We start from the raw sequence: 24,146 nt of genomic DNA, 5'->3' as shown, positions 1-24,146 counted from the left end.
GGTTCTGTTTTCTTAAATGAGAACATTGATAAATTTGAAATTCAAGACAAATTCAACTCCCAATTTAGTGTTAAAAAATATGATAAAGGCCATAACTGCCAGGTCACACATTTAGAGTATTGTGTGTATAGTACTTGTGTCCTTTTGTGTATGTCTATGAGTATTATAAGTATCCAACTGATAAACATATATTAGGGAATTACCTCATGATAGATACCACATATACAAAAATGTACACGGAAGGGCTGTTGATGTAAAAGATTTAATTGTTCATGAGAACACACAATATACTGTCTTTCTCTCTATAAGTATATTTTATTGATTATGCTATTACAGTTGTCTCATTTTTTCCCTCTCTTTTATCCTCCTCCAACCTGCCCCCAATCCTTGCAGCATTACCCCCTTAGTTTATGTCCATGGGTTGTACATTCAAGTTCTTTGGCTTCTCCATTTCCTATACTATTCTTAACCTTCCCCTGTCTATTTTGTGCCTACCAATTATGCTTCTTATTCCCTGTACCTTCCCCCTCATTCTCCCCATTCCCCTCCCCACTGATAACTCTCCATGTGATTTCCATTTCTGTGATTCTGTTCTTGTTGTAGTTGTTTGCTTAGCTTTTGTTTTTGATTTTTAGGTTTAGTAGTTGATAGTTGTGAGTTTGTTGTCATTTTACTGTTCATATTTTTGATCATCCTCTTTTTCTTAGATAAGTCTCTGCAGCATTTCATCTAATAAGGGCTTGGTAATGATCAACTCCTTCAACTTGTCCTTATCTGGGAAGCACTTTACTGTCCTTTCATTATAAATGATAGCTTTGCTGGGTAGAGTAATCTTGGATATAGGTCCTTTCATGACTTTGAATACTTCTTTCCAGCTCTTTCTTGCCTGTAAGATTTCTTTTGAGAAATAGGCTGATAGTCTTATGGGAACTCCTTTGTAGGTAACTCTTACCTTTTCTCTTGCTGCTTTTAAGACTTTTTAATAATTGATATGTAATAAAGCTGATAGGAGTACATACTAGTGGAGAAAATATCTCTGCCTGGGGAAGAGAAAACAAGGATCCACAGAAGTTACAGTGGAGCTGGGACATCAAAGGGGAGTAGGATTTCTTCCTGGAGAATGTCCTCCAGATAGGATTACTTGAGCAAGAGCACGGAGGCCTGAGAGAGCCTCAAATAAATGTCTGTACGTCTGTGAAGTTCTGACATGAGGTCCCTGGCAGTACAGTTGGAAACTACTCTGGGAGCAATATTGAACCCCATGCAGGTCAAGCTATTCATTGTATGTCAATGAGTTTAGACAATTTTTCTTTCAATAGAATAGAAACCTATTAGATTTTGTTTTTAATTTTTAACTTCATTTTTTTTTAAATGAAGGAGAGTATTGTGACTGATTTTGTGCTTTGGGACAATGACCCTGATGTTCCTGGGAAAAAAAAAGCTAAAGGAGAAAGTAATTAGGATGCTTTTCAGCCTTGGAGTTATAAAGAAGGATGCAAGCCAGTTGACACAGTTGCAGGGATGGTAAAAAGAAAAGAATATATTCAATAAATGTAATATTGATATAAATCTGGGAAATTAGGAAATAATTTATAGAGGACCTAGATTACATTAATCCACTTATAGTTTTCATGTATTTCTAGAGAGTTTGCTGATTTAATACACCAGATGCAAAAAATGTATAGAATATAAAACTCCCATGTTGGACATGGCATTTGACAGAGTAAATATGCATGTAACATATTATTTTATTTATGTTGAGAATAGTACCTGGGGCATGGTGTGTACCACTGAACACTTGATTATTGAAAAGAAAATTGAATGAATCAACAAATTAATGCCTACTTTAAAATGACTGTGCTTTAATATTTTGTGAAATTCAGACATTTTATCAGAATATTTCTAAAATTCATTCTCTGCCTCAATAATATTAATCTTAATGAAATCAAATGAATAAAACATAACTATCACACAAAATGCTAGCTGTAGCTAGGGATGTGTGGTTGCATTATAAAGGCAAACCAGCTTTGCCTATCTGAGCTCCAGAATATACATGCTCATTGTATAGAGTTTAGAAAGAAGAGATAATAAAAGCCACTTAATCTCAATTAACATAGCTAAAAAATACTATTTTTAAGGTAGGTATGCAAATATACATATACACAAATATGCTTATACACATGAAGGAAAGCCATTTAAAGTGACCATTAAATGAATACAATGACTACAAATGAAGTCGACATAAGATGGTAAATATATTTTCAATAGACAGATAGATATAAACTACACGACTAAAAGGGGTTAAAATATGAATACAATTTGCATGCATACACACACTATATAAAAATAACATAAATATAGATGTTAAAATATATTAATAATATGAAAAAATACAGATAAGAACAATGAAGGCTGGTGAGAATGTGGGAAAATATACCAGACTGGTAGAAATGTAAATAATACAGCATTTTGGTAGTCAACTTGCCAACATATGTCAGCATGTTGAATTCATGTGCTCTGGGACCAAGCTGCTCCAATGGCAGGGGCTTGCCAATTGCAAAATTGTTCGTAATAGGAAAATTGTCTGAACACATCATTCTCACAAGTCTTCAGACAAACTATCTGCTAAAAGGAGATTGGTTAAAATAATAATTTTGTGCTTATATTATTTTACTAATATTCATTATTTTAAAAAGGGTTATGTGCTTCTATAACATAGCTGTCCAATATATTATTTAATGAGTAATATTCAAGAATGTGTGACTACTTTTATCTCTTTTATATAAATAAAATTTGAAATATAGGTTAGTATGTCCAGACAAACATAATTATGATGAGATCAATCAATGTTGGAAGAAAAATTATAATTGAACAACAATTAAAACAAATAAATAAATAAATAGTCAACCGTGTAGAAATAAATAAATAAACAAAATAAAATGTTGCTAGCAGTGGCTTCACCATCTCTTTTCTTTCTGGGTCTTAGCAGAGTAACTAAGTTCTTTTTTCCTGATTTCTCTGAGGTTTCCCTCAACTTTTCCAAAATGCCCTTGCTTCAGGACTCAAAGCTCCCTTAGCATGTGACAATGAATTTTCTCTGGAAACATAAATAATAAAATGAAATAAAATACATTAAATTAAAATAAACAAAAAACAAACACCCTCCCCCTGTAAAAAAAACCCTCACTTCATGCAGATCTCCACATAAATATGATTTTTCCAAAGTAATTTTCCTTATTACCATACAAAAGAGTCCCTCACCTATTTTCTTACACTGCCATATTTTATTTCTTAACACTCATCACAATGAAATATCATCTATATTTATATCTGTGTTCCTATCCCTATCTGTATCTCTATTTCTTATCTGTATTTACACTTACATCTATTTCTATGCATACGTTTATTATTTTAAAATGCATCCCTCTTACCATTCTCCTTCACATAGAATATTATTCTTGAGGTTTTGGGTTTCTCTATTTTGTTTCTCTAGCATGTAGAACAGATGACCTGATACAACGTAAAAAAAGAATCAGTGTATCTTTGTTAAAAACGTAACTGATTGAATGCCCATAACTTTGTGAGAAGCCATAAGAAACTATTAAACCACTAATTGTATTTGTGTATGTGTATTTCCTGACCATATAGGATATATGTGTATAAAGTATCAAATTGAAATTGCTAGAGCAAACACTATGACTTTTATTTGTGTTTTCAACATAAATTGTATAGAATAATATTGAATAATTTAATTCATGCAGGTAACTTTTCCCTCATTAACAAGTTTTTTTTGTTTTTGTTTTTGTTTTAAGATTTTATTTATTTATTTTTAGAGAGGGAAGAGGGAGATAGAGAGAGAGAGACAGAGAAACTTCAATGTGCGGTTGCTGGGGGTTATGGCCTGCAACCCAGACATGTACCCTGACTGGGAATTGAACCTGGGACACTTTGGTTCCCAGCCCGCGCTCAATCCACTGAGCTACACCAGCCAGGGCGTTAATAAGTTTTTTATTCAGAATTTTATGGTGACATGGATGTTTTTGGACAAAGATTAAGATCTCAACATATTATGAATGAGTGTATTATATAGAATTTATTTTCAAATACATTTTAATACACACCTCTATAGACATACTAAAACACTCTAACTCATAGTAATTTAGTTGTATTAGTGACGCCCTTTTTCAGTTTGCAGTTTATATCATATGGGCTTCTCCTAATGCCTGGTCTTTCTTTGGTGTGATCATAAAACTCTAAATAGCCAATTTCTCTGTTAGTTGCTTGGTTGTGTGTGTGTGTGTGTGTGTGTGTACACATACATATTCATATATATATATATATTATATGTATATATGAAGTTTAAACAATCATTTAAAAGAAAATATATATAATAGATACATCCATGGTAGGACATAACATACATGGTGGGGCCAGACGTAGGTTTATTGTTGTGAGCACTTTGTTCTCGACCCAGAATAGTAGCCTCCAACAGGACATTAAGAAGACATACTCACGCCCTGGCTGGCGTAGCTCAGTGGATTGAGCGCGGGCTGGGAACCAAAGTGTCCCAGGTTCGATTCCCAGCCAGGGCACATGCCTGGGTTGCAGGCCATAACCCCCAGCAACCGCACATTGAAGTTTCTCTGTCTCTCTCTCTATCTCCCTCCCTTCCCTCTCTAAAAAAAATAAAAATAAATAAAATCTTTAAAAAAAAAAGAAAAAAAGAAAAAAAAAAGAAGACATACTCACTGCAGACAACTGTACTTGCACAGCAATAAAAAATGGGAGGGGATGAATTATATTATGATAAGTTTACATGGTGACAGATCATTGCTAGAATATTGCAGCTATCACACTGTGAGATATAAAAATGTTAAGTAACTGCAATGTACACTAAAATAACCAATATAAGATTGTATAACAGATTTCTTAATAAAAAGTCAAAAAAGTTATTAAAGAAAGACTTGACTATGACTAGGGATATTTTTAAGTGCAATTGTAATTAGGTTAACATTAAGTGTATTTGTAGCAACTTTTTCATAAACAAGAGAATTAATTTTCCATATAAATGAGCATCAGGTGTGGAATTACTTTAGTACAATATCTGATTATCCAGAAGTATCATTTAAGATGTCCCTATTCTGGGCAGCATAACTGTTTGAAGTCTTATTTTTATAATTCCTATTTGATACTATTTCATTTCTTTGTGTTTTACTGTTATTTGTTTTATGATGGTTCCATGCTAAATATATTTAAAAATAAAAGCCAAATTCAGGAAAAAGATACATGTAAGACAAAAATACACACAAACCTCCCTCAACTTCTCTTGGTGCATAAGTAGCATGATCAAGTATCAGAAAACATGAGAATGCTACAGATAGTTAGGATTGTCTTTAATGTTTTCCTATGGCAACGAGCCCTTCGGTTAATCTAGTCTGGAGACATAGAGGTGCTCTTGCAGCTATGATTGCGATTATTTTTGGTTCTTTAATTTCTCAAATATTGTCCTAATTAAAGGCTTCCTTATGCTGGTATGCAACTGTTAATTTTTAAGTTGCAATTACAAATTACACCTTTGAAAGCTCAATAAGCCTTTAAAACCTTTTAGCTTTTCTATTGATATACTAATCATGAAATTAAAGCATCTGTAGTAAGCAGAAGAGCTAATGTAAGCAGTGTCATGGGTTCTTTGGTGTACAAATCAATAAAGTTATCGTGAAGACTTTGAATTCAATTATGTAGCTACTGGAAATGAGCACCGCTTTAAAATTAGATATTTAAAGTATGTACCATTTGCACTGACTATATTGGTGCCTAACATTTTGGTTATAACAGTTAAATTATTTTCAGAGACATCATATATCCACAGAATCACTAATTAAAGACAAATTAAAAAAAATAGTGGTCTAGCAGATAAATCACATGACCTTGAGCTTTGTAAAGTAAAGATGCTAGAGTCATATTGTCTTATCTTCCAGGTGCATATGTGCTCCAGGTCAAGGCTACAGATGCAGACGACCCGACCTATGGAAACAGTGCCAGAGTCGTTTACAGCATTCTTCAGGGACAACCTTATTTCTCTATTGATCCCAAGACAGGTAAATGTTTTATTAGAGATAACATAATCACCATGCCTTCAAATATTCAAACTTTAATTGAATCTTGGCACGGGTAGTTGCCTATTCTAGTGCCGCACAAAAGTTTCTGCGTGCTTCAGTGAAACAAAGGAAGGTAGGATCCTGCCTTGCTGCTGATGAACTGTTGCCTTTGGATTGAACTTTGTGTAAATATAAGTATTTTTACATATATCCGTCAGGTCCCAATTTGTTAGAATTTTCTGTATAATTTACTCTGAATTTTCAAAAGTCTGGGCATATTTTTTTTATTCTTCTGGGTAAAACAGCCTTTTATTTCAGGTTTTCTTGGTTGGGTTCAGTCGTGTGCAGTTTGGGGCCTTATCAGCATGTGGTAAGATCTTGGAGCTTCTACTGCTCTCTTTATCAAGGGTTATGGGTGATGGATTCGGATTAATACAATCTTAGGCTTCCAGTAAAGAAATGAGACGGTTAGCAAACTGGAAACAGCAAGATCGCTGATTCTTCTGGTCTATGTTTTTAAAGCTAGTATCATTGTCAAGTCAAGCCATTTAAATTACCGTTTTCAAGGTCAAACATATAAGAATCTATAGGAAGTCTAGAAAGGGAAGGAAGATACAAGGAAGGTTTTATATTCTCTTTTAAATGAAATGAGGTACTCCTGTTTTGAGAGAATCTGTTTATACATGCTGGCAAGTTTTTAAGGAGATTCATTCATTCTGACCAGCGATTAAACTAGATGTTTCATGTCAGTTTAAACAGAAATTCCACCATGACAGTTATTTTATCAACTCTTATATAGTACACCATAATATATTACATATTGAATTCAACACATGTAAATGTGCTAAACATTTCAAAATTTATACTTGCTCAAAGTCTGTGCTAAAATCTGGAATATCAGTTAGATATAGGTCAATCAGTTAATATTGCCTTGGAACATAAAGTCCGTTAAGTGTAAATTGAGAACCTACACACTTTCTGTCATTGAACCCACCGTTGTCCTCTCACTTCTTACCCTCCTCATTAAGCCCATATGGGACACAAGTCATCAAAAAGTTAGGGGAATAAGGCAGAGGGTCACGGTCTTTCATAACTCTTAGAAAGAACAGATTATAATAAGGACAGCACCCGGCCTTTAAGAAAGGAACATCAGTGCTGAAGAGAATCCAAAAGGTTTCAAGACAAAAAGGCTCTTTTTCAAATGTTTTCTGATAGTTCATATATTATTGTGTTTTTTCCCATTACTATTTACCCCCCTTACACCCTCTTCCACCTCCACCCACCTCCTTCCCCCACAATCACCAGCCCCAACCCCCAGCCACGAGTTGTCAGCCTGCTCTCCATGTCCACCTGAAGAAGCTCTTTTATTTGGAAATAGGGTCAGAGATAAGAAGCCAGAGTGCCATGTTAAGAGTGTGTGATGGGAGAAATTACACTTACTATATAAGTTTTTCCAAGAAGTATGACACTGAAGGTAAGAAGATTTTTGGCAATATTTGTGTTAAGGAAGTTCTGTGGTTGTTGTTAACTGTGAAAAAGCCATATATATCTGTACAAAAAAGGGAAATACTGTTGAGGAAAGAGTTGGAGAAGTTGTTCACTGAAGTTTATGAATGTACAAAGTTCTGGAGAAATTAAAAAGGTTTGGACAATAGAATAACTATATAGACAAATAATGAAGAGAAATTATCTAAAATATTATATATGATTTTATCAGGTGAAAGCATGATTTTTTAAAATTCTTTTTTTAAAAGATTTTATTTATGTATTTTTTGAGAGAGGGGAAGGGTAGGAGAAAGAGAGGGAGAGAAACATCGATGTGTGGTTGCCACTTATGCTCCCCGAACTGGTGACCTGGCCCGGAACCCAGGAATGTGCCCTGACAGAGAATCAAACCAGTGACCCTGTGGCTCACAGGCCCATGCTCAATCCACTGAGCTACACCAGTCAGTGCTATTGTTTCTTATATAATTACCTATCTCTTCCAAACAGTCTATAATTAATAAACTAACAGAAATAGAAGTATGAACAATACATGTCTCTTAGGTCAGTTCAGCCTCTGAGAAGCATAACTCAGAGACAGAGGAGATGAAAGAAGACAGAGAGTGTCTGTAGAGATTAGTGAAGAGGGAGGTTCGGTATTAGAATATGGTTATTGGCTTGCAGTGGTTAACTTTATAGAGTAGGTGAGTTTATGTATTCAGATTAAATGTGGGAATAGACAGATGAAGGACTTTGTATGATGAAATAACTATAAATGGAGCCAATATCTATCTTAAAAACAAATAAGGTAAGATCATACAAAGATAAATTTAGGCAGAAATCATGGGTAAAGAATGTGATTATGATAGTCAAATTAATACTAGATAAGCAGTAATTATACAAGTCAAAACACTTGATCTCCCCTTGACTTGACTTGTTCATAATTAATGTTAGATAAATTGTAATGCCTTTAGAAAGTATTTTATAGAGGAGTATTATATGTATAATATGACTTTTGTAATTCCATATTTGTATTTATTACATAATGCTTATTATTTAGAAGTAAATGTGAAACAATTCTGGCATAAACTATGAAATAGATTTTTTTGCAACATTGATTTTCACTGGAGACAGAAGTCTTGGTACTAAACGATACCTCAGACCACTAGAGAGGAAAAGAATGGATGATGAAATATTTCATTAATATAATGATAACTAGTTTTACATGTACAAAAACCATTAAGGAGATTTCTTGTCAAATTTATTACTCTGTGGTTAATAAAAGTAAATAAAAAATCAAGGATAATTACAATTTCTCAGAAATAATCTTCATTTGTTCCAGACATATAGCTTCCTTTTATGATTCCTTTTGCTTTATTAAATAAAATGAATGAAAAACTAATGCCATCTAAAATTTTCCACCTTTGAATATAAAACTCAGTGAAAAAGAATTTTTAAAGGAAGAATCTCATCAAAACTTCTGGCACTTAAATATTTATGAAGAAATACATATAACCATTTATTTTTTACTTGAAACAAGAAAAGAAAAAAAGGATTTCTTTATTGATACTGATGTTTGACAAACATTCCTAGCATCTCAGTTTAAGTGATTATAGTGAACTTATATAGGAACACTATAAACTGATACATTGTATAAAATAAGCCCAGAAACAATAGGTTTCTTTAAAATTGTCAAATGTGGCAATTTCTTGGCTTTACTGTGAAATGATTTACTGTCAGTTAAAAGTCAAACACATATATGCCTCAAATGACTATTAAATGATATTTTAAAAACTCACAAATATAAATCTATAAAACATTAAATAGCATTCAAACTTATCATTAATGTTTATGAAATATTATATATTTATTGTATTAGCATGTTATACTACATTCATTTTATACTTTAAATCTAATTAGAAAAACATTCATAATCTATAAAACATCAAACAATAGACATTATAGTATTTTAACCAGTGCATGAAGTTAGTTTGCTAAATAGAGCCACAGAATTGGTAATGGTATTATTTCATTGCAGGTAACAAACAGTACTGTGGATGATTTACCTCATGCCTTAACTTATACTTAAAATTATTTAATTTTTCCCATAAATGGTTTCAATACCTAGTCTGTGTGGTATAAGTAGATATTGCTGTTATGTGTACCATATGGTGACACGTCACATTTTTCTAAATGATGTGAGCCCTACTTGAGAGAGCATTATGATATTGTTTATCAAAACATAGTTTTTTAAATCTATGGGCTTTAAATTTATTATGGCAAAATATATGTAATAAAATTACCATTTTCACCATTTTAAGTGTACAGTTTAATGGTGTTAAGCACGTTCACATTGTTGGGTGACCATTCCCACCATCTCTCTCTAAAACATTTTTACATCATGTTCATTGTCAAAAATCATGTGTATTTACATGCTTTATTTATGTATTTAAGCATAGATTCATAGAATTCATATGAAAATAGTTCAGGGAGAATGGAGTTGCATGCATAAGCTACTCCCCCACCCCCTTTATTCACAATTGTGGTATTTCGTGCTGTGGCACCTATTCTGGGGTCTCTTTAAGTAAATCTGGCAAGGGTTGCTGAGAGAACTGACACTTTCCCAAGACCTTTTCTTTTTAAATTTCACTGTCACCTTTTATTCAAAGATTATAATCTTCAAGCCTGTGTCCTACCTGAAACCTCCTTCCATATCCTGATGGTAATGATTCATTCAGGACTTCAAAAATGTGTTGGTGTTTTTGAGGCACATATTAAAATTAAAACATTGATCAGACTGTGTATGTTGAGCTATACTTTGTATTACTATATACATATCAATATTTTATGGTTTGAAAATGCTTTTGATATTAATTCAGAGTTAAGTTTTACAACATCTGTATACCTCAGTTGGTGCTAGTAAGAGATGACTTTTCTTTTTCCTTCAAGGGCAAAAAAAGCGTATTTGCCAACAAAAAGTTGTGCCTTCCTTCCTTCCTTCCTTCCTTCCTTCCTTCCTTCCTTTCTTTCCTTCCCTTCCTTTCTTTCCTTCCCTTTCTTTCTTTCTCTTTCTTTCCTTCTTTCCTTCTTTCCTTCTTTCCTTCTTTCTTTCTTTCTTTCTTTCTTTCTTTCTTTCTTTCTTTCTTTCTTTCTTTCTTTCTTTCTTTCTTCCTTTCTTCACTAAGACAAGTACTGTTGATATGACCTTACTAAGACCAAGGAAAACAATAGATGCTAATAAATATAAGAAAGAAAAATGTGTTAGGGAAATAGACAAGCATGAAGATCGAACAACACACATTGCCTATTTTAGGATACTGTGAATGTCTGTAGTAAAACAACATGACTAAAATGTACTGCAGACCATGGTTTCCTTGTATTCTGCATTGCCACACTTTGTGAAAACCCTGTGTGAGCTTCACTTGCCTTAGTTCTTAAAATCCTGGAATGTACACATCAGCAGACAAAAACTAAGACAATTTGGCTTTAAAAAGAAAATACTCCAGGAGATGTGATGCAGGGCTTGGGGAAGGGGTAGAGCTCTCAGGTACAAGGAGAACTAGCTGTATTCTGCTGCTGGAGACAAAAAGGACTATTCATGGCTGGTATGAGTTCCGTAAAGAAAGAATTTTCATTTTACACAAAAAAGGTATTAATACTTTTCATAAATTAGAGGAGTACTTTATGAGAATATGTGCTTTTAATTACTGAAAATGGTAAAGTAGATGAGCTGATTTAATTTATCATGTTGCAAATGCCAAGATTTCCTTTATTCTTGTAACTAAGTAATACTCCGTTATACATATCCAATCTTCTCTATCTAATCATATGCTGATGGATACTTAGGATATTTCTATATTTCGGCTATTATGAAAAATGCTGCAGTGAACACAGAGGTCCAGATATTTCTATGAATTCTGTTTTTATTTAGTCTGGATATATGTCCAGAAGCAGAACTGCTGGATCTGCATGAATTTACAACCCCACCAACAATGCACACGGGTTCCCTTTTCCTTACTTTTTTCCAACACTTGTTATTTCTAGCCTTTATGAAGGCCGTTGTTCTTACAAGTGTGAGTTGATACCTCATTGTGGTTCTAGTTCCCATCTCCCTGATAATATTGATGTGGAGCACCTTCCCATGCACCTATTGGCCATGTGTACAAGTTCACTGAAAAAATGTTTATGCAGTTTGCCTGCCTATTTTTTAACAGATTTTTTTGGTTCTTGAATTGTATGTGTCTTTTATATTTTGAATAGTAATCCCTTATCATATATATGATTTGCAAATATTTTCTCCCTTTCCACAGATTGCCTTTCAATTTTGTTGACTGTTTATTTTGCTGTTCAGGAGACTGTTAGTGTGATATAGTCCCACTTGGTGGTTTTCAAGTTGCTTCCCAGAGGGTTTATTTTTCTTTGGAAAGCACTATATGATTTTCCCCCACTGTGGTCTTATGCTCTACTGCCTTTCCCCAGAGCAGGAAGCTGCAGCCACCGTGGATCTTCCTGGATAATTTGAAGGGCCAAGCTCCTCAGCTCCCCTTCCCTGGGGTATCCCACCCTGTGATCTTTCCAGGTCTGATATAGCCACATCTCTGAGATTGCAGCTCTAAAGCTTTTCCTCAGAGTAGTTTTCAAATACCACCATCAATTTCACTTGATTTCTTTTCCCTCACAGCACTAATCACCACCTGAAATTAACTTAATTATTTAAGTACTTCCTTAAGACCTCCTTATGACTCCACATGAGCACACAGCCATTAGATGTCCGTTCCACAAAAAATACCTTGTACAGAAGCTGCATTAATTATTATCCCATATGGAAACAGATGGCACCCAATTGGCTATTTGAGGTTTGTTTAATAAGAAAGCTCTTCATTAAAGTGTAAGCAGAACGTAGGGGTACCATAGGGATAGGGCAGAATCTGGACAAGGAACACAAGTGATAGCAGTTGCAACACTAAGGCTGAAAGAACCAGAAGGGCCTAGAGACCCATGTGCCTGGAGGATGAGGGACCAAACAGGAGGTGTGGGGGATGCACAGAAGTAAAACCCCAATCTCATTCTCATACCATCTGATTTCCTGGCAATTGGCGCAAGGCAGCCAGAAGTCAGAAAGCAGAAAGAAGTCTAGAAAAGTGTATGAAGTGAATCTGGAGTAGCCAAATAGGAGAGTGTTCGCTATTATAGCCTTAAACCTAATAACATTGCCTAAATGAAACATTTTCACACAAAGGTTCCCTGAATCTAGTGTTTCACATTGCAGTACTCCAATTCACCCTCTGTTCAAGAAGCAGTGCAACTAAAACCATTTCCTGGGTTGTGACAGATAACATGTTAATTCTCATATGTAATATTGCATTCTTACTTCTAATTGTGATCAGCATATTTAATACATTTTTACAAAAGAAGTGGGGTCCACTGAGATTAAGGGTCTTGCATACATGGGGGTGATCTCACAGGGAGGTTGTAAACACAGCAGACTAATGTCCTTTGACATATTGTTTTAAATTTATAATTGTCTCAGCCATATATCTTCAATCCTCTTGGCAGAAATAAAATCTATACTTTCATTCTTGTTTGTACTCTAATTATATTAATTATATAGGTTGAAAGGCTAATCAGGTTTAAAACGTGCAAATCATACAAAAACGCAATGTATACTTGACTATCTACTCTTTTTCTCCCCATAATATTTCAGAAATATATCAAATTAATGTTTGCAGTATCACTCCTATGAAGTACTTATACTGTTTCACGAAGTGCATTTTTTTTCTGTTGAGGCTTCAGCTATTATCATACAAAGTTGTCACTTTGTCCTTACATGCAACAATGGAAAAATAGAGATGGGCAAATGAACTTGAATGTAAGACGTGAAATAACACTTCCTTCTGCTGGCTACGTTCCACCAGCACTTAGGCCAAGTCCTTGACAAAGTTCCTCTGTGCTTCAGATCATGAAATGTACTTTTGTGTTTTTGGTTTTAATGTGAGAAATTTAAAAAACACTGTGTACACATAAGAATTAGTTATTGGAAAGTATGTTTTTCTTCCCTTAGGCTTATTCAATAACCCTCGATGTTCACTCAGATTGAAACTTTGCCTGATTCTTCAGATTCAATTGTAACAATTTAAAGTCTACAAATGCCTCGTTTTATTTCTCAGAGACGGGGGCGGGGGGTGTTGTAAGTTACAATGGTAGTGGGGGCGCAGAAGCAGGTCATACTCATCAGTCCAGATTTTCTTAAAACTGCATGTATGGCCCTGTTTGCTCTCTAAATTCTGACACAGCTTCCAACTGGGCAGCGGTGCACTGGAAGGGGGGCCAGAGGAAGCAGAGACATAACCCACCAGACTCGGGTTGGAGCAGGAGGGCTGTGGAGCTTGAGGTGATGACAATTGTAACAATCATCAGAAAAAAATCTAGTCTTAAGGAAACCTCATGCCTAATGTATGTGCATATAAATTTTATATATAACACATTTATACATTTTCATATTGGAACTCTTCATATTAGAAATAAATTGAGTAAAATTATATATATATATATGTATATTGGAAATAAATGATAGATCTGGTTAACAACAAGGCAGTGTAAATGCCTATGAATTAAATCCAGGCATTTATTTTAAAAATATAAGCACTGTAAGTCAAACAGAAGTCACACAGCTTAAGGCATGCATGCCCAGGCCATTGAGATGCAGAGGTGCAGAAGAGACTTGGGCATGAAACATTAGGACTCTGAGCTGAAGAGAGGAAAGACAGATTGAAATTCAAGGGTGTCAGTGCCAACACATGAATAAAACAGTAGTAGCAAAAAATGGAGTTTGCCTTTTTTGCAATATTTCCTGCCAAGGGTTAGAAAATATCTTAGACTGTAGTTAAATCTGAATTAACAACAAAACAGCATTTGGTAAGTGGATAGTGGGAATGTTATGGATGAAAGGCGGGTTCTTGTGTTAGCGCAAGGAAAACATTTTCCCGAGACTGACACAGGAAGCGGGAGCTCAGAGGTGAATTTTATCGATGATATAAAATTAGGACGCTCCTCTCCTGACTTCCAGTATCTCCTCTCCATCCATATCACCATAGAAAAAGTCCACTCTTGTCTTCAGTAAGGGCAGGATAAAGGCCACTGCCTAGAATTTCTGCTCCATGCTAAAGTCCAGTCCAGCATCCAGCTAGACTAGTGTGTGTTTCAAGCTGCAGTCCACTGCTGTGCTGAGGTATTCAGGCTCCCTGCTAGAGCCTGCAGGTAGAGTTCCTGTGGCCATATGCCATGTGGCTGTTAAGGCCACGTGGCCATGGAGAGAGGGCATGCTAATGAATAAGGCAAGTGCAAGTCCGTGAACATGAGGGAGAGAGGGAGTTCTTTCTTCTCCTGGGGTTATAACCAATATCTTGGGTTTGGGATGGACCAGATGCTTTCTCAAAATAACCAATCTAGTTCTACAGTTTTTGCAGGCTTTTGATGCCACACTCTTCCAAACACATAGACTAACAGGCCTCTTTGGCCCAACACCTCCCTCTATCACCCCTAACCATCTGGTACTTGAGGGAGGCGAGGGAGGAGTGTTAACCACCTTGGCAGAGCAATGATACGATACCCTGGAGTATAAAGCTGTAGCTTCCTGGTGATGTCAACTGTCTCATGCTCCCCACATTATTAAGCTTAATATTTAGTTCCCTTTTCTCCCCTTTCCTAGTAATAGTCAGTTAAATACTGATGGTAACGTTCCCCCCTGAAGACGGAGAGGCTTGTATTTTTATAAGAGTAAATATATGAAAATCTAATCTTCTGTAACTGCTTCATGAGATCAAAGGGTCAGAGTCTGGTCTATTCCCAGGCCCGTGGGGTCTTTCTATCTGCTAAAGGAAGAAGGAGCAAAAGAGGAAGAGAGTATCTATACAGGGAAGAAGGGTTTTGCAAAATCCGAGTCAGCCAGCTGTTTGTGGGAGTTGGGTGTGCAATGCCCACAGGATGGCGTTGTTACAGGATGGCTCTGCTGGACAAGTCGGCATATTTGTTGCATTCTGGAAGTGACACCTTTGACAACAAGGTTAAAAGGAATAGTACAAAGATGAGGAGAATTATAGCAACTAAATATCTGCTGAGGGGTAAAACCCAGGCAGAGATTGATACCAGTTTATCATTTGGATGCTGTACTTTGTGTGCTGCATTATTTAAGAAACAAAACTATCAAAGACACATGGATTTAAGGCAAATCCTCTGCAATCTTATGCTAAAACCTTTGGCTATAGATTGGGATATGGTATAAAATTTATTTATAATTTTAACTTGCAACCAATCCATAAGGTTTTAGCTATTTCACTATGAATAAATATAAATATAAATTAGTTCCACACTTGGACAGAGAGCAGAAAATAAATAGGATATATAAATATGTGTATATACAATATGATTCATGATTTTAAATTTAATTATTTATAGATTCATTCATTTATTCAGCCAGTCTTTCATCTAGACAGTTGGCCTCACTGAATTCCCTCTAAATGGCAGGCACTGTCAAGATGGTGGAATGGCTTGGTGACAAGAGAGACAAGGTCCCTGCAATGGCAAAGTCTAATGAGATCTAAGTAAAAAAAATGTGTGACTGCAATAATTATGAGGGATCCTGAAAAACAATACATATGAATGAGATACCTAATATGTTTAAAACAGTAAAGTAATATATTTATCCTAAAAAAATAAGAATGGAGAAGAAAAAGACAGTATTTAGAAACCTTTCACACAGGTAATCTGTTGTGTTTTTGTATATATATTTTGATCCCTATCGTTTAACATTTTCATTTCCTTTTAAAGATAAGATCATTCTGTACAAATCACATTGGACCTGGTTGACTTAATGAATGATGGCCATCTTTTAGAGCTGACATATTGTTCTTTAACTATATTCCACAGTGCTGCACATTTCATTATATGGCCGTTACCATACTATGTTTAATTATGTTCTAACCATATACTGGGTATTAGGCTTTTTAAAAGACACACAATATTTGTTGCTGTGTCTTTGCTAGTGAATCTAGGTAGAATCATTTTTTTGTTGTTGTTGCAGGCTGTTTTATTTTGGAAAATACAGCATTTGCAATATTTATCTTTTGTTGTTTTTTTCCTTTAAGGTGTTATTAGAACAGCTCTGCCGAACATGGACAGAGAAGTCAAAGAACAATACCAAGTCCTCATCCAAGCCAAGGACATGGGCGGACAGCTGGGGGGCCTAGCTGGGACCACAATCGTCAACATCACCCTCAGTGACGTCAATGACAACCCTCCTCGATTCCCCAAAAGTATGTCTTTTCTCGTGGAGTCTAAACTGGTGCAGCTTTTTAAACACTTTCCTACATTTTATTAAATGCTACAGGAATTCCAGTTGCTTTCCAGATACTTTTGTTATTTAAGATGTAAAAGTTATGGATAAAAATTGGATGACTTCAGATTTCAGTTTTCCATCAGACTCGTGTACAGTTTGACTTTAATATAAAATACTATAAATGGGTCAAAAATTGAACAAATAAGTCTTATGCTATATATTTCTATTAAAGTAAAATATTCACAGTAAATTGGGATATTGCTCTAATTTATTATTAATTGAAAAAGTCATACACAGGAAATTGCAATGTAATTTAAGATGTTTGATATATGTGCCACCAGATTCTTTGCTATATCATTTAACTACCATAAGCTTTCTGTTTGTTCTCTAGTGATTATATCTGTTGAGTCATTTTCATATACTTTCATGTATCAGATGATATTAAAGTGATGGTATTCACATTACTTTAGTTCTATTTTATTTTAGTTTTAGAATAGTTAAATATTGCTACAGCTTCTATGATAACAGAATGATTCACACATCTTCTCTCTAATGCAATTTCTTATTGAAAATGAATACTTCTTACTTGTGTATTATTGAGTTTTCTTGTGTAGTATTATACTTCACAGCGGTCCGTATATGTTGCATTTCTGGTACATGATCAAGGATTAGTTCAGTGTTCTTAGGGTTTACTACACAAAAACTAAATGCTTCTATTGTTGCCTAAATAAGGAACTTGAGTAAATCAAAAGGTATTCATTTGCATGAATAGTTTAAAAAAACACACAAAATGATTTTCTTCTTCTGATTCCAGAAGGAGAGTTTAAGTTCACCTAATAAAGTGTAACACTAAGAATATGTAACAAAATGTGCCTTTTGGTCCTTTATCTGTATGGATTTCGTATTTTACCACTTTGTTATTTTTCTTAAATTCATCATCAATTTTTATGGAATATATTTACTTAGTGATCATAAAATTTACTTGCTAGTGTTACAAGTGGCAATTAGAAAGCATTACACTTTACCAAATGGAATATATATGAAAATGGCTAGGATATCTTAGAATGACACTTTCCCTTACTTTGTTACTAAGGGAAGCAGAAAAATATATGAATAAATATTAAAAAGGAAAAACACATGACAGTAATAAAGGATATGTTCCCAATCCAGAAAACACTGCTTTTTTTTGGCTTTTTTTTTCCTACTGTATATGACATGAGACAATCTATAATAGTTGAGGAAGATGGTTTGGATATTATTTTGCTTTTAAATAAAATGTGGCTTTGTGAATGTGGGTCCTTTTTGGGGTTTTGTGCCTATTAAGACAAGTTCAGTGTTGAGTGTAAGAAATTGCAGAAATCTTCCTGGAGAGTGTCAGTATCCTTATTCATGAGGATGGTAATGACATTTTTCAGATGAGGAATGTTAAACTCAGCCAATGGAGAGATATAGCTCTTGGGGACATGGATGAAGTTACGGTTTGTAAAAGTTTGGGCAGGAGAATGAAAATGTTTCAGTGGGAGAGAAGGTAGAGGAGTATGCTTAGAAGCCAGGATGGTGAGCTGAGGTCCCACTGAAACAGAAAGGTCACTTCTGGGCCTTACCGAGTGGAAGAGAGTCTGGGTAAGGCAGCGGGCTCGTTTTCAGTTGCATCTGTAGGTTGAAGGGTAACTAGATGACACTCACCAAGAAAGATCATGGGCATAAGGGCACTGGGAGTTGTAGAGCATTTACATGCTGTGCCAGAAACCTGATTATTATCTTAGTTCCTTTTATAATACTCGAATGTACAGATTTCCCACATTTTACTGTTAAGAAAGCCAGGGCTTAGAAAGGTTAAAAACTTCTTAGAGATGTGACAGAATTTAAAGTTTAAATTACTTCTAGTGTGAATATGAAAATCAAAAAGTTATTCTTTTCTTTTACCTATGCCTCTAAAACCAATTTTTTAGAACACAGCTGCAAAAAAGTCACATGACATATGTTGAACTGTCAACATAAACAGAGAAATGAGACAGCAGAGAAATATACCAAGTAGATCTCTGTGATCAATTATTTTCTGCTTGTGTTACATGCATATTTGAGCTACAGTCTGAACTATAACAGGTGAGAGATGTTTTTGAATCATGAGAAAAAAGGGAGCTTTCACACTTTGCATGAATAAAATATTAATTCCCTTGAAACGTTACATGCTTTTGTGCCAAGCCCTTTTTACTATACTGTCACTTTGAATTACATCCTTCAGAGGAAAAGACAGAATCCATTTATAAACAGAAAACCATCCCCTTAGGAGCCAATGCTCTTTTTTTGCAGGAATATTTCTTGTAACAATTAAACTGCACATATGACATAAAATTACAGGCTGAAACAATAGTCTTTTGAATGTAACAGTCAAGGTAACATACGTTCTATACGCAACTAACTAGCTATATTCCTTCATGCTTGTTAAATTACTACATTGAAAAAAAATCTTCCTTCAGAGGAACTTCACGAGTCACATTTTTCATTGTTTAAAATGCACAAGATAATTTCTTAATATTTACTAATCAAATCTGTGGATTTGTGTGTGTGTTTACACATATGTGACATTGCTAAACACCCATTGCATTCATTTTTTCTATAAATCTGTTAGATAAAAGTGAATAATATATCCATTTGTATCTTGCAAAATAAATCATTTGCTGTTTCATTGTTGTCAAATACATGGCTCACAAGATATCAGAACTTCCCGCAAATTGGATATGATCAGGGTGACCATGACATCTGCTAGCACATGATTGGCATGTCATGTGCTAGGCAAAGTGATTTGCATGTATGTTCCCATTTAACTGTAGAAATGACAGTATAGTATTAGCTCAATTTTAAAAAGAAAATAGAAAAGCTATATTATTAAAAATAATTTGAGTAACTTTTCCAAGATTACACGGCAAGTGAAAGAACTAAAATCTAATCTTATGCATGGACTTCTGAACTCTAACTTTTTATTACTGTCCTTTCTAGAAAGCAATTTGTCCTTGAGGCCTATGTTTAGCAAAAAAAAAAAAAATCCTGCACATAACCCAGAAAACTATCCACAAAAAAGGTAGTAGTACTGTTTCACAAATATAAATAATTTGTGGTGTGTTGGAAGAGTTCTCCCTGCCATTATATAGTGGCAAAATATTTTCTTTGCAAAATCTTTTTCATATAGTTATAAAGCCACCGTCAACTCTAATCAGCAATATCCATAGCAGTTTTCCATGTGTTAAAACCAGTTATAGAAATATGCTGATTATTTCTATTACTTGAATATTAAATGACAAATCTATCTAACAAGCTGATCTAAATTATGCATTATGAGATCAAATCAATTAAGTGATGTGGTTAATTCACACACAGCAAAACATTCTTACTTTTCCCACTTGATCCTTTTTGCTGTATAAAAATTTTATAGTGAATATAAAAACAACTTAAGTGAAATGAAGCACTTCAAATGCAATTTTGAATGAAAAGAGAACATTTACAGGAAATATAAATAATTACTTGCTCTTTTTTTCTTTTTTTCATATAATGAGAGTAAGAGAACTGTGGGTTTTTGTTTTTTTGTTGTTGTTGTTAATGAGATCAAAGGTATCAATAGAAATAGGATATTCAATTTGTTCTAAAATAATTTCCTAGTCATAAATAAAACACTATTTGTAAGCAAATTGTTTTAGCCAAAATGCCTACCAACATGTTTATGTTGACTGTTTTAGCTATAGAAATGCTGATTTAATTTTCTTTTAGCCTGAATACAATGCAGTTGAAGGATCAAATTAATCTATGAAGTTTTTATTTGCTTGATATTCACCAAATTATTACCACTGAAGTAAACAGAAATCTTTTCTCATGTGAAGTTTTAGTCTTCATATTCTGTCAGAGCATATATGTGGAAGAAAGTAAGCAACCTTAAGTGATTCCCTGTCCACTTAGACTAGTATCTACTGGTTTTATCCAAAATAATTTTGTAGTAACAGTATGTATAGTGGGTGTAAATAATAATAATGATAATAATAATAATTGAAGTAATTTTACTGAGATTAAAATAATATTCTGATTGTTAACATAATTTCCTTAGTTTTCCTAGAAAGCTTGTTTTATTTTACTCTTTTGCAGTCTAGGAAAGTCACATTGCAGGCAATTTAAAATTCCTGCAACCTTTATGTAATAAATACATATATGTATAACTACATTACAAGGACAATAAAATTCCAAAATAGGAATATGATCATAATTTTTTCGCATGAATAGAATATGGTAATTAGATCTGACCAGGATTAAGAAAATAATAAAGAACATAGCATTTGAAAAGAAATATACAGTAAAACCTTTAAAAAAATGAAAAAAGAGGATGTTGGTTACAGACTGCTACAATCCTGAACCATAAACATAGGTGTGTGTGTGTGTGTGTGTGTGTGTGTGTGTGTTTGAGTGGAGGGCAATATTTCATATCAGTATGTATCAAAAGTAATGTTGGCCACTTGGTAAAGGCTGAAGCAGACTAGAAATGTGGCACCAACCCAGGGAAGCTGAGATACACAGAAACAGAACTAAAAGATGTGTTGGGTAGCAGAATAGGAAGCACTTTATTATATATGAGATTCAGAGATATGTAAGATAAAGAGCATGTGAAGAATTAATTTAAATATAGAGGCAATTTCTGTTGATCTGCTGAAATATGAAAATAGAGGGATCCTCACAGAGAAGGGCAAGTCAAAGAAAAACGTCCTACAGACATAAACATGGAAGTGATAAATGAGGTCTGAGGCATGGGTAAAATTTGGCAGATTAATGAGGACACAATTCTCTTTACATTTTGGATACAAGGAAATCTAGGAAGGAGAATGGACAAAGATATAAGGAAAACCTTAAACCTAACCACATCAAAACTTTAATGCAATGTGGAGCAAAAATAAGTTTACAGTTATTTGCATGACAAATATTACAATAATTAATAAATAATAATGCAAGAATAAACTCAGTTTTGCATACTTTCAACTATAAACCTACTTTTGCCCCACCCTCTACATAGACTTCTGACAGTGGTGGTGACTTTTAACCACAGATATGAAGGAATCATAAAGTTGCCATTTATTTCATATTTTAAATTTCTGTATTTTATATTTGCTTTGTTACTGATCTTAGTGTTTATATAGGGAAAGGTATAGGACTTCTAAAGCATTTCTTTAGAAGAGTTAGATAGATTATAGTCAATACCAAAATTATAAAAATAAAACATTTTGTACATAATAAATCTATTTTATTGACAAATACTAGATAAAATTATATTTTTCAAGGAAAAATGTTGCATTGACTGTTAGTTTCATTGAAGGGTAAATGCAAAAAAAAGTCAATATTGATATTTTGTACTGTATAATGGGGATAAAAAGGTTCAACCTCTTCCCTCCAGAAACTTTATGTATAATGCAGAGATTGTTAATTTAATGGGCAATTATATTACTTGAAGTAAAATAAATGATACCCTTGTGCACACAATACCATATAAATGTATGACATCAGCACCCAAATAACTAGAGTAGCTCTAAGAGGATTTTAAAGAATTGAGAAAACCTGGAAGTGCAAAACAAGAAAAATAATCAAAAATAGATTTAAGTTGTTCTTGAAAGAATGGGGCATATAATTTATGCAAAGGGAGATAAAGGGAGATAAAGGGAGATAAAAAGTAGTAGGTAAATGGAATAGTTCAGGCATAAGTAATAAAATAGGAAGAGATGGGGGGCACTGAAGTAATAAAATACATGCAATTAGAAAAAAATTAAACCATTGCATACATACATGATGGGTGAATGTGTGATGCATATTCAGAAATACATTTGCACATCATTTCAATTGCACATAAATTAGGTGCTATTGAAAAATTATTTTGCATAAAAGAAACCAACATATGTGGGAAAAGACGATTAACAAATTTAATTTTTCTAGATTATCCTTATAATGTTTCAAAATATACCTGTGAGAAATCAAAGCTCTGGGTGAATAAATAGCCCCATGTACATTTGAATTCCAAACATTTTTCAGGAGCTTATTTCATAAGGTGCTAAATTTACTCATACGTTGGAATGAATAGTAATGTGGTATATTTTTTGTGAAATTATTGGGCAATATCACTGAGAATTGCCCATCTACTGAATTTCATTGGATGGATCAGAAATTACCTTGATGAAAGAAAGTTTTACATATTTAATGGAGGTTTTAAAGAAATATTAGATCTGTGCCATAAAATGGATGAGCAATGGAAAGCTATCAATGCATTTGAAATGCTGTGAACACTTGCCAAGACCTCCGTCATGTTTACTGTTCTATAATGGGGATGGTGGGTAGTATATAAATTACATTGATTAAAAATAGATATTTTTAAGAATCAAAAACACTTTTCATTTTGGCACTCATTAAGTAATATCAGTGCTTTTTCATAGCTCATGTGGAATTTGGTTTGGCCTTCTAATGCAATTTTCTTAAAAGTTATAAAAATGATTCATTTTGCAAGGAAATATAGATATGTTTGTATTAAACATACACATTTGTACTTCAAAGCTAGGAGCTATGTAATAAGGAAGGGACGATTGGAAAGACAGAAAGAGTTATAATAGGTTTTCCTTCTGTTCTTGAGGTCAATTTAACTTTAAAGTGATATCCCTTTTTCAGAATGTTCCTACATCTCCTAATTCTTTTCTCTTGATCTTCATTAATTTTGTCCCATAAGCACTGAAAAGAGAAACTTTTACCAAGTCTATTCAACTCACTCAATCCACCCGTATTTGGAATTCACATTTATCAGTGTAGCTGGTTTAAGAAAACTTTGAATTATTTGCATTTTAGAAAACCTTCTAAGTTAAAGCCCAATAATGTCTCCAATTTGACTAGCAGGCAATAAAACCAAGTGAAGCGAAATGGGCAGACCAAATGAGAGATTGTAATTAGTTCAGACATGTCACTTGATTGGTTCATGCCACCGCTGTGACCAGTGTACCCTCCCCAGCTTCTCCATTTGTAGACTGGTAGACTGGTGGGTTCGAGCTGGCTCCACCAGAACCTCAGGACCAGCTGTGTGTGTCCCCAGCTCTGTGTTTAGTGATGTCGCATAGGCTTGAAATCCACCCTGGTAGGAGTACCTACACGACCAAAATCGATAAATACCAAAAATAAGGGCTTGCAACTGTTCTCTCTCCCTGTCTGACCTAATAGTTAAGCAT

At 34.2% G+C, this 24,146-nt stretch overlaps 1 protein-coding gene across 2 annotated transcripts in view; it reads left to right on the top strand.

The window, feature by feature from the left end:
• Positions 1-24,146, top strand: part of CDH12 (cadherin 12) — a 222,416-nt gene that overhangs the window by 130,981 nt on the left and 67,289 nt on the right. For both annotated transcript variants that reach the window (XM_045848010.1, XM_045848011.1), the window contains exons 3-4: positions 5,979-6,098; positions 16,724-16,891. In XM_045848010.1, coding sequence (XP_045703966.1) covers positions 5,979-6,098; positions 16,724-16,891 — 288 coding nt within the window. The remainder of the gene's footprint in view (positions 1-5,978; positions 6,099-16,723; positions 16,892-24,146) is intronic.

The sequence above is a fragment of the Phyllostomus hastatus genome, unplaced genomic scaffold, assembly GCF_019186645.2.
Source record: "Phyllostomus hastatus isolate PE091 unplaced genomic scaffold, TTU_PhHast_1.1 phas_contig_58, whole genome shotgun sequence".
Taxonomy (NCBI): Eukaryota; Metazoa; Chordata; class Mammalia; order Chiroptera; family Phyllostomidae; genus Phyllostomus; species Phyllostomus hastatus.
Note: the sequence above shows the minus strand (reverse complement) of the source record. Positions and strands in the feature narration are given on the sequence as shown.